The sequence below is a fragment of the Anser cygnoides genome, chromosome 4, assembly GCF_040182565.1.
Source record: "Anser cygnoides isolate HZ-2024a breed goose chromosome 4, Taihu_goose_T2T_genome, whole genome shotgun sequence".
NCBI classification, from domain to species: domain Eukaryota; kingdom Metazoa; phylum Chordata; class Aves; order Anseriformes; family Anatidae; genus Anser; species Anser cygnoides.
In genome coordinates this window covers 36,881,780-36,892,491 of record NC_089876.1, presented here as the reverse complement: position 1 = coordinate 36,892,491, position 10,712 = coordinate 36,881,780, and the positions used below count along the sequence as shown (strand labels likewise).

The 10,712-nt window shown below is 39.5% G+C and overlaps 2 protein-coding genes across 7 annotated transcripts in view; one reads left to right on the top strand and one right to left on the bottom strand.

Annotated features, from left to right (window-relative positions):
* Window positions 1–1,759: 1,759 nt before the first annotated feature.
* On the bottom strand, window positions 1,760–10,540 carry C4H4orf33 (chromosome 4 C4orf33 homolog). 6 transcript variants are annotated; one of them, XM_048078162.2, is made up of 7 exons: window positions 10,004–10,027; window positions 8,019–8,208; window positions 6,247–6,307; window positions 6,001–6,052; window positions 5,879–5,902; window positions 5,703–5,775; window positions 1,760–4,279 (listed from the first exon to the last, which is right to left on the bottom strand). In XM_048078162.2, exons 2-7 carry the CDS (start codon window positions 8,197–8,199, stop codon window positions 4,251–4,253), a joined length of 420 nt encoding a protein of 139 aa, XP_047934119.1. In that variant the 5' UTR covers window positions 8,200–8,208; window positions 10,004–10,027; the 3' UTR covers window positions 1,760–4,250. The 6 variants fall into 6 exon arrangements, with proteins under 6 accessions (XP_047934119.1, XP_013055500.1, XP_047934118.1 ...); XM_013200046.3 differs by lacking the exon at window positions 10,004–10,027 and adding an exon at window positions 10,402–10,540 and having other exon boundaries at window positions 5,703–5,902; XM_048078161.2 differs by lacking the exon at window positions 10,004–10,027 and adding an exon at window positions 10,071–10,390 and having other exon boundaries at window positions 5,703–5,902.
* The window catches only part of SCLT1 (sodium channel and clathrin linker 1), a 45,462-nt gene continuing 45,254 nt past the window's right edge, over window positions 10,505–10,712 (top strand). Inside the window, exon 1 of the mRNA XM_048078157.2 lies at window positions 10,505–10,642. Within this exon, the coding sequence (XP_047934114.2) occupies window positions 10,612–10,642 (31 nt within the window). The 5' untranslated portion in view covers window positions 10,505–10,611. The remainder of the gene's footprint in view (window positions 10,643–10,712) is intronic.

The window sequence follows — 10,712 nt, the reverse complement described above, 5'->3', positions numbered from 1 at the left end:
TTTTATCAGAAAGTCTCATTATCCGCGAAGCAAATGTTAAAATTGCACTGCAACGTCCAAGTAACTTGTGCTTTGTCATGAATTACTATTACAAAGGAGGTATTTCTTTTTTTTTTCTGACAAACAGCAAGACAAACAAAACTGTTCCTCATGCTTATTTTATATATACACTCCTTCTCCTAAACTTCTTACCTCAAGTTAAAACCAGTGTATAACCTGTGAAATCTGGGCTCACCTCTATAACCCACACCATACCCCTTAAGTTCTACACACATTACCGATTTCCTAATTGAAGTCTAAAGGCAAGAGGCTGCATGTACTATGGCTCAAGTTAACCACGCACCAGCTGCTTCAAGTTTTGGGTGCTACAACTACAGGATAAGGGCTATAAGATGCTCTCATTTTCCTCAATTTGCCGAAACTGTAGTGAAGAATTGCCTCCACCTTGCAAAACACCAGTATCTTTTGAGAGTCTGCTCCTCTGCCTGGCTCAGCTGAAATTTGCTAATGGATTTAAAACTTTTGGTAGTGGGGAGAGATGGGGATAACACTGCCAGAAAGACAACAAAGTAGCAATACTCCAACAGCCTAGTTTCCTTAGAAATTCTGGCCAAATACATCAAAATATATATATATATTTTTTAACTTAAAATTGTCATGACACCATTTTCACGTGAAACTGTCACATTTGAAAAGTTTATCTAAAGTCTTTGCAGAGCTAAAAAAATAAATACTGTGCAGCCAAGTAGGCGTTCCCCATTTCTAAAATAAAATTCCTGCATCTTAGACTGAGTATGCCACAGGATGTAACTAGCACAAAGCCAAATATTACCCACAGGAAACACATCAGACAGGTTGATTTCTTTTAAGAAACTGATGACTCAAAGTGCTCACACAGTGGAAGTGTTTAAATCAAAGTGAAATGGATTTGTGGATAGAATATTTGCATAATCTATGCTTTCCATCATGCAGCTCTCCTTTTTAGCATGTGAACTAGCTAGCCATCTCAATGAACACTGATATCCATCCCTGCAAAGACCTAGGAGATGCAAGATACACTGGCAAGTATTGTACTGTCCATTGATAAGCTGTTATATTGCTACGTGCAGAGTTTACATAAGACACTGCTTACATCTAACATACGTCTAATGTTGAGATGTTCCCCTCCAATAAAGCTCTACTACAGGATATATCTAACTTTAAACCTTTAGAAACAAGTCAGTGCACAAGTTTGATCTCTGCACCCCATGAACCCATTTGGAAGCCTGATGAAAGGCAGCATTTACAGTTCAAACAGACTCATAAAGCTTAGAAATCTACAGGTGAACCACCTGACAGCAATTATGAGTAGCATGCATCTTGAATTAAGCCTGTATGGTGATACCATTTTCAGAAGCTTCTAGCATTATATTGTCTACTGTACAGAGTTATTTTACTTCAAATTATTTACAGAAAGCAATCTATTCCCAAAATTTATAATCCAGTAGTTGCATCTAAAGTCAAAGCTGAAGCTGTCAGAAGTGGGATTGAATGAAATAAAACCATTGAATAGTTTGATTTATTGTCTCTTACATACAGAGTGCCATTCACCACAAGAAAACAACCTTTGTGATAAAAAGCAGTAAACTGGTTTTAAATTTCTGTACACAATTTTGACAAATCATTTTAAGTCTAAAAGCATAGTGAAGTGAATTGTTTTTGTTTGTTTGCTTTTGACTGAAATTTCAAAAGTGGTCTTCAGATGCTGACATCTCAAACATGTTTTTAAATCAACATTTATTGGATCACTCAGAATTTCAGACTACGATGTCATTCTTTAGAAAACTGAGTATCAATTGAAGGTAGAAAAGCCAAACAATTGAATGTACAATACTTCTAATTTACAACAGATGGCACTTTATAGCAAGGAATCTATAGTGTCTAATTAAAAGAACAGAAAGAATTGGATAGCTGATTACTTTGGAGGACACTGAAATGCCAAACTCTGCAGATGACAAAACTTAATCCTTAAATAAATTTGCAAGTATAGTTCTATAAAAATGAAAGTACAAAGAAGGAATCAAAAGCCAAAAAAAAAGAACTCTGAAGAAACATTCAAATTCACAGAAATTAATCACAGATGTTCTTCATAAATACAGGATGTTCCCATCTTCTTTTCTTCAAGTAGAATTTCTAGGTAGATTTGGATTTAAAGATAGCACAGAAAACATGACCAGACTATGGCTACTACTGCATACATGCTCAGAAAAGAACAGAGAATCCATTCCACTAATATCCCTCACTGTGCTAAGTGTCTGTGTAGATGTGAAATAGTGCAGGCTTGTGCAAAACTTTACAGGCGTTTTGACATCTAAATACAGACACAGGATTTTCAAAGGATGGGTTAAATAAGAAAGCTTGGAAACACTGCTGCCTATGAGTTACAACCCAAGGTACACTTTTTTATCTCAATATCTGAGGGGAAGGTACTTACAAATGAGATTGACAAAAGGCAAACTGAGAATTACAACATGTAAAGAAGCCCATGGGGAGTTAATAATTATCTTCAGTTACTTAATCATTGGTTTTAGAGAATGTCCAACTCTTTCACTGAGAAGACAAAAGGCAATGGACACAAGTTGCTAAATGGAAAATACCTACAAGTTTTCATGACATAACTCGTTGAGTATTGAGTATGTAAAGGCTACCCAGATCCTGTTTGCAGAATCCTGATCTACGGGGTTAAGTAAAACTCAGCCCTGAGCAAATTGGCTTAGCTTCCAGGACAGCTCTGCTTTGAGCAGGATGTTAGACTACATGAACACAAGTCCCTTCCAGGAACTTGGAGGATTCTCAACTGTCCAGAAGAAAAAGCTGCACAAATGGCTGAGACCAAACACCACATCTCATGCATTAATTTCTGAAAGATCATCCTTCAATTATGACACAATCTTATTCTCTCAGACTCCCAGAACAATCTTCACCTAGAGAATGTGACCAGCTTTCACCCTATGACGATGACACTTCATAAGGATACAGGAAGCCCTCTTTCTAATAAAGGGATGAGAACTATGTCTTGGTGGAAATCCTCATTCTGAACTAACCCAAAGAGAATTTTGATTTTAAAGTCACCTACTTTTCAGGTGTGTGATCCGGTTAGTGGAAAAGCTTCCCATTTTCTAAGGAATAGCTACTATGCTAGAAAAGAAAGGAACATTTGTAAATCTTGTGAGAGTTAGCGGATTAGAACTTACAATCTAACAGTATTCAGTACTGTTAAAATATTCTACCAATATGGAGAAGTTTAGGCACTCCAAATTCATTCTCATACTTCCAGGGCTAAGTGGCAAGCAAACAATACTTGTTAGTCTGAAATTTTTCATATGTCTGAGCTGAATCCTTAAGGTGACATGAAAAGGCCAGGCTTCTGTAGGCACACAATTATACCGAGGTTTTACTAAACACTGCTTTCCCCAGAAACTTTGCCTGGAGTGCATAAAACCTTTTGTAAATCTATCCTCTGTACATAACTAGCACTAGAAATTCCAAATGGAATTTGAGACAAAGAAGTCTGCTAATAAAGTACCAGATAGAGTTCCCCCTTTAGCAACACGTAAAGGAAAATTGCAAGTATAGAAAAGGGGCTGACTAGTATTATACCTCCACAGCATCTTGCAGTGTGAGTACCAGGCTAAGAAACACCGTGAGAGGTATGTTCTCTTCTGCTCCTAAAGGAAGCATTCTTTCTCCTGATTGCAACACAAAATTCAGGCATACAAGATTTACATTTAGCAGCCAAGAAAAACAAGATAGTGAAAATCCTGTGGTTACGGCATTTCTGCTGTAAATGGATTCCAAGCCAGATAACTTGTCATGTCAGTCTTAGAGCACTCATGGAAACACAGTTGTAATTTTAGCACAATTTTCCCTTCATTGAAAGGGTAGATTCATCTCTGTTGTGCAGATGAAAAGCTCCACACCCAGATGAACTGAAACACAAGCAGTTGTGCATTTCATGTACTTAGAATTAACTAAGTGGTCCAGATACTTTACAGTCAATTTCAAGATTGATCAATGCTTTTAGTGTCAAGAAAAGCTTTACTAATCTTATATTTACAAATTCTGTTCAAAATGAACTTGTTTTCATACAGCTTCATCCAGCCGTAGTGCTATTGAAAACACAGGTCTCAATCCAGTTTGCTAATTGGCATCAGACTTCCAAATATCTGACTCAGGCTGCTTCCAATCTTCTCCCATTAGTCTCTTCAGATTCAATTCTTTGAAAAATTCCAAACGATGACTGTAGAGAAAGGAAAAAAAAAAGTTTCATATTATGCATCTAAAATGTATACTCAACAAGTTGAACTGATCTTTTTTTCCATGCTTCCTTAGGAATGTAACCACTACTGTTTCTGAAAACAGTACTGTTTCTTGTACTGGAAACAGGACAAAATCCTCAGCTATGAACAAACTTTGCTTTGTGCTGTGGTACTGAAGTGCTCACCTTTAAATTCTTCCAACTTATGTTGCCTGGAACTCCAGTCAGGTCAAGAACAAAATTATATCCCGTTTTATGACTTATATGCACTCCAGACAAATATTGTTTACTACTCTTGACCAATTCAAGAGTCATATCACAAGGATATCCTCTCCTTACAGTAACAAGGAAGACAGAACAATGCAATGAAGCTAGTAAATATTTTTTTCCTGTAAGACTCAGTTGCTTTTAAACATTATGAATTGCTTTTTGCTAAGAAGCTCTCGTTTAGGCTGCCACACAGAAACAATTGAGATGACAAATAAGCTAATTTCTAATTAATACTTATATTAAAAAACTGCCAAACAGTAAACAGAACATCTGACACTATTAATCATTTAAGTAGGTAAATGAAATTCTCTAAATAGGAAGCATCAATTTGACATGTGAAGACAAACTAAGAGTGATGAAAACAACCTCTTTATATGAACGCATCTGCTAACAATGTCTGAAAAAGTCTGGATTTTTCTTTTTTTGAAAAGGTACTCTAGAAAGAATCCCTTCCTGAAAAGTATCACAAGCGTTCTCCAGTTTACCTAATTGTCATGTTATATTGACTAACAAGTTTGCATAAGAACTATAGCGGTCCCCTAGAGCTAGTTCCGTTACACAAACTGTCCACAAGTAGCAGCCTGTATAAAGTCATTTCAACCACACAGTTAGGAAATAAGCAGGCCCACAGCACAATTTAAATATCAAGATATTCTAGTCTTTCTGTTGATACTGGGTATCCTTTTATTATACTTCTCAATTTTGTCTGCCTTTTCAAATTTTCCATAATATGAAGCCATCCATAGACATGAGTCTGTTTAGAACAGTAGGGGAGAAGCAAAAGAGATTCACCTGAGATGTATCTGGTATGATTAACACTAAGTGTCATTTCAGGAGGTGCTGTAGGCAAAGAAAAACCTGAACAACCCATCTATGATTTAGCAAAGGAAAGTGATAACAGATGTGAATGGTGTCGAATGCATCATTTGCTATGCGCCCAGGGGATAACAGAAATCAAGCACTAATTACAGCTACCTGGCAGTTCTTTACACTAAGTACAGTGCCAATGGATGTGGGGCTAAGCAGTATAATTCAAATAGCACTAGCACTCAGTCTGAAAACCAAATTAGGTTTGTTGTACAAGCATTGGAAGACAAATGCAACTACGTTACAGAAGAACTAATTTTGTTCTTACAAATCTGGTTTCTGTCCTTCTTGAAGTTCACATCGAGGCACAGGATGAAGTGCTTCATATGTTCTCTGGTCTCCTGAGCCATGAATTGCAAATGCATTAAACTTGTTAGTGCATGGTGGAAAATAATTCCAAGGAAGATGAGCTTTACCCTCCCATTTGGTTTCCATTCTGGTCACCTCAAATTCCAAGGGAAGTTCTTCCTGTTAAAGGCAGAAAAAAGAGATAGTTAACTTCTAATCAGCCAACATGCACCTAAAAAGTTACTTTCTGTACGTTACGAATGCACTTGACCACTTACTTTCCATACTCTTCTTTTGCCAGAAAGCAGCAACAATAAGTGTTGTCCATGACTGTCAAAAATCAGAGCCACAATTTTCTTAAAACGATGCCAAGTTATTAGTGTACTTTTCTGCCACAAATTTGTACATCCACCATATTGAAGCAGTTTCTGCGCCCAGAGCTTTCCTCATGCATACATTTCACAAGCATTACAGCTAGAAATGCAAATTAGTATTCACAACTTTTTCCAGCATGCTGTACTTACGGACAAAGTTCAACTTCTAAATACTGTTCAGTTCTGTCACTCAAGAAAAATGCCTCTACAACTTAAAAAAAGACACAGGCTGTCAATGCTTTATATTAGTTACCGATTTTATAGTATTCCAAGACTTTCACATCCCATTTAAACAATTGTTTTCATAATGGCTTTTGGCCTATGCCATTCCAGAAAAAAAAATTCTTATGCATGAGAAAAATGGCAGTTCTACTAAGTAGCGTTAGCTCTCAGCGCAGTAAGAATAGCACCAGCACAACTATTTCACCCAATATGCTTGCTGCAAATAGCGTTAAGACAGAGATCATGGCCAATCACACTCACAGCAGACTCTCACCCTAAAGCACTTAAGGGCCAGAGTCTTGTATTTGCTGGTAGCCTGAGGATTCAGAGCACCAGACGCAGCAGAACACCAAAAAGAGGAACTCACAGCAAAGCACACACACCACAATTAAAAAGCCTGCTGAATCTCAGAAATATTAAGAAAGTAGTAGCTTTCAAAACGCTCTGCCCTGTAAATAGCTGATCCTTTGGACAAGGAATTACTTGTTTCAGATATACCGGAACATTAGGTGCGACTACTAAATCACTTTTTTAGGACTGTTAGTTAGAACTATACTGGCGTTTCTCGCAGTAAAGGTATTTTATCATAAAGCTTTAGTTAGAGTTAGAACTAGATATGATTTATTATGCTGTTTTACATAAGCCTACTTGGTATAATAGATATCGAAATGATGCTATTAATGTTCCAGTAGAGCTTAAATCAGAGTATTTCAATAATCAGAAAGCAGAGAACTGTTAGAAGCATTAAGTTGCTACATTATTCAAAGCAACAGGTAAAGATGAAAGTATCGACAGGAAAGAAGAGAGAAAACAGCATTACTGCAGGGATATTTCCCATTCTATTTGGGTACAATGTTGAATCATATTATGAGCTCTACTTTCTTTGTTTCATACCTTCCTGTTCCTGAAATTGACTTTGGAAAAGTAAGCAATTAATAGAAGGATGTTTTAGCTATTGTTCTCTACTACTTAAAGAGAAACTATATTTAGGATTTCAATTCTATTTACCTACTGCAAATGCATTTATATATACACATCTCATAAAATTATTTTAATACTAAAATATGTCAAGCCTTAATTGTTCCACAAGTTATATCAGTAACCCAAAAGCCAAGTTTCAACGTCCATACTATTGACATCAGGAAAAGTCAGCCTCACAATTTTTGAGACCAATCCTGTTCACTGTAGTCCATTTCCTTTATGTCCACCAAGTGACATTTATGTAACGTTTTCTTCTTTTTCCTAGTCATCTGTATAGTTGCAATACTATAAAAATAACCTTTCACCTTACTGTCAAGTGTTTGTGATGAAAAAATTCACCATCTAAAAAGCGAGCATCCCTCTTGATACATTTGGGGGTAGTTTATGGCTAGATACAGTATGACATTTACAGTTACTTAAGGAACTTCCTTAAGGGGGGGACAAGGGTTACAAGGAAGTTCTTCACCAGCTTTCTTTCCCAGAGCCCTCAAGACAAAACAGGAAGGAATTTTACTTTACGTTTCATATCTGGATCTTTAAAAGCAGTACCGCGACCAAAGGAACTGAACTAGTAGATGCCATACATTCAAGACTTAAAATTAGATCAGTTTTTAAAAATAGCCATCAGAGAAACTTAAACAACAACCAGGCATATTAAATACAGATGAACATCAGCATGTACACAAATCAGATAATTGCAGCAAAACAGTTACACTTACCCTCATAGTCCCACAGGTTTCTGAAGGGCTTCCCTAGCTCTCCAAGTGGTGCTGGAGGATCATTAAAGAAGGGAGCACTAACTTCCATTAGCAGCCCTCCGTCATATGACTTCAGCCCAATTGTTACCGGCTCATGGCTCACAGGTAAATCATCCCATGTGTGTTCAATTGTGAATTCCATTTTAATATTCTGCATAAGACAAATGAGAAAGGAAGTTTCCATAAAAGAGCCCAGATACCATTTCAGTACCAACTGTACTGGCCGCTTGGCTAAGAAAAAAAGCCTTGCCAGTTAAGCTGTGGAAAAGTAAGTTTGCACGAAGCATAAATTTCCCAGACAGGACCAACAGGAGAGCACTTATTGTTCTCAGTCTTATTTACGAATGAAGAAAGATGGTCACTTGAACAAGTCACTGTTTTAAAACCATTATTTTACTGAATTCCTCTGTAGAGCAAGTGATATATGACAAGTCAAAGTCTGTATAGTGTTAGCTGGATTCCTCAACTCAAGGCCGAAACAACAATAGGATAGTGAGACAAATCCGTGTCTCCTCAAATGTCTCCGTTTGCCTCTTGTACGACATAAGCAGCTTCCATATGTCAGCTCCGTAACCCAGAGTCTCTACAGCTAGAGACTTTGCCAGCAGTCCTGCCGTTACACAGTCAGAACAGGATCCAACTACAGACTGCTTAGAGAAACTCACCCCCATCCTGATCACATGTACGCACACCCTCCTTAGGGCCAGTCAGTTCTAGGACAAGCAAATGGCATGCCCTTGGAGGGCAGACTCCAAAGCAGACTGGGGAGGAATTGCTCTTACACTCACCTATAGCCATACTTCTGCAATGCCAGACAGACTATTCTGAAAGGGAGAACCATTTGTGCAGGCAGAAGTTAGAATATTCTGCATGAGTCCTTACCAACATAAGAACAAGTTACAGGCAAAAAAAATAATGAAGCTGTATCAGTCATTTTGTCAATAAAAAGACAGCTGCGTCTGTTACAATCCCCAAATCATGTTTCCAGACAACAGAAGAACTGAAATAGTTTAGCTTTATAAAGCAGTAACATGAATGCTTTTCATAGGTTTTTACACTTCCATGGTTACAAATGACTTTTAGAAGTTTTGCCAAGCTTAAGACATTTCACTGCCTACCTAAACACTTTCCAAAACCATCAAATATTTATCTAGAGAACAGATAAACAAAGCAGTCATAACTACATGCTGTTAGATGATTTTGTAATATGAGAAAAACAGATTGACAAAAAATCTTCAGTGAATCTGAAATGCAAGACAAAAAAATCTGCTACAGTTTTGCTTGGCGGTCATTGCAAACCAGCCAAAGCAAAGGATTTTGAGAAAAACTGCAGAAAAACTGCAAGCACATCTTATTAAATAAGATCTGCAGAGCAACAGAGAATGCTGCACTTCAACATTTCTACCTTAGAAACAATCGCACAAGTCTTGAGAACAACCTTAATCTACATAACAAGCAAAAGAATAAATGGAGCACAGTTTCCAAAAAGTTTATGGCCCCTTATCCTTCTCCTCCACAGTATCAAGAGCTCTGTCACGTTCCCACAAGAGTTCCACAACAGAACCTGCTGAACTACTTTGAGCACTACTTTAACCACAGTGTCTGAAAGGAAAATTAGACGCAACAGATGTAACACCTTGCTATTTGTACATGTAGGACAGACAGATGACTTTACTATAAAAAAAAAAAATTTAACTCCTACAGTGACAGCTTATTGGGTAGAAACGTACAAGTTCTAAGGATGATTCACGTTACCATACGCAGACTTAGTGAAGTTGGTTACTAGCATGCTTTTCAATTATAATAAAGATAGCAATACAGAGCAATGGTATGGAGCAATGGGGTTGTTTAAAGTAGAGAGGATCTTCAATCTACTCTTAACACTATACATGCCCAGAAGGCTCAGCCAAACACCAGCACACCATACAGAAGAAGTTCTTAGCCACCTGCAATTGCTCCCACTGCACACCCCCAAGCTGCATGCAGCTCGCAGCACCCGGTTCGGGCACTCACACCTGAGCTCCCCCAGCATCACACCTGACCGCCCTGAGAACGCTGCTGCACCTGGGGCCACCTCACGTCTCCTCAGGGAGCTTTGTGCCTTCCATCCCGACCCCCATCCACACGGGAAGCGGGACAACACCAAGCAGCTGCGCTCCGGGTTCCCTAACTGCCCTGCCAGGCCAAGGAAGCTGGAAGCCGCGAAGGAGAGGGCAACTTCCACCAGCCACAATCCCGTAGCTGGACACAAGCTTCCAGGAGGAGCCCACCAAGGGACTAACCCACACCCCCAGGCGCCTACAGCGACCCTAACGGCCAACGCTCCCCAGCCAACCGCCCTCACCTCACGCCAACCGCCGCCGCGCGCGCACCCAACGGCCGCCCCTCAGCGCCTCGCCGGCGCGTGCGCAACCGTTAGCGCAGCGCCCCGCCCGCTGCAACCGCCGCTTCCTTTGCTACGGGCTCCGGCGGCTGGGGTAACGGTGTCGGTAAGGGGCTCGGAAACGGGGGCTCCGCCGCCTCTGAGGCTGCGGTGACGGCCCTGACCGCCGGCATGGCCGCGGAGCTCGGCGGCGGCGAGCCAGGTGAGGCGGCTGGCCCCGGGGCTGCCCCCGGCCGCTGGAAGGAGGCGGCCCCTGGGAGCCTGGGGCGGTT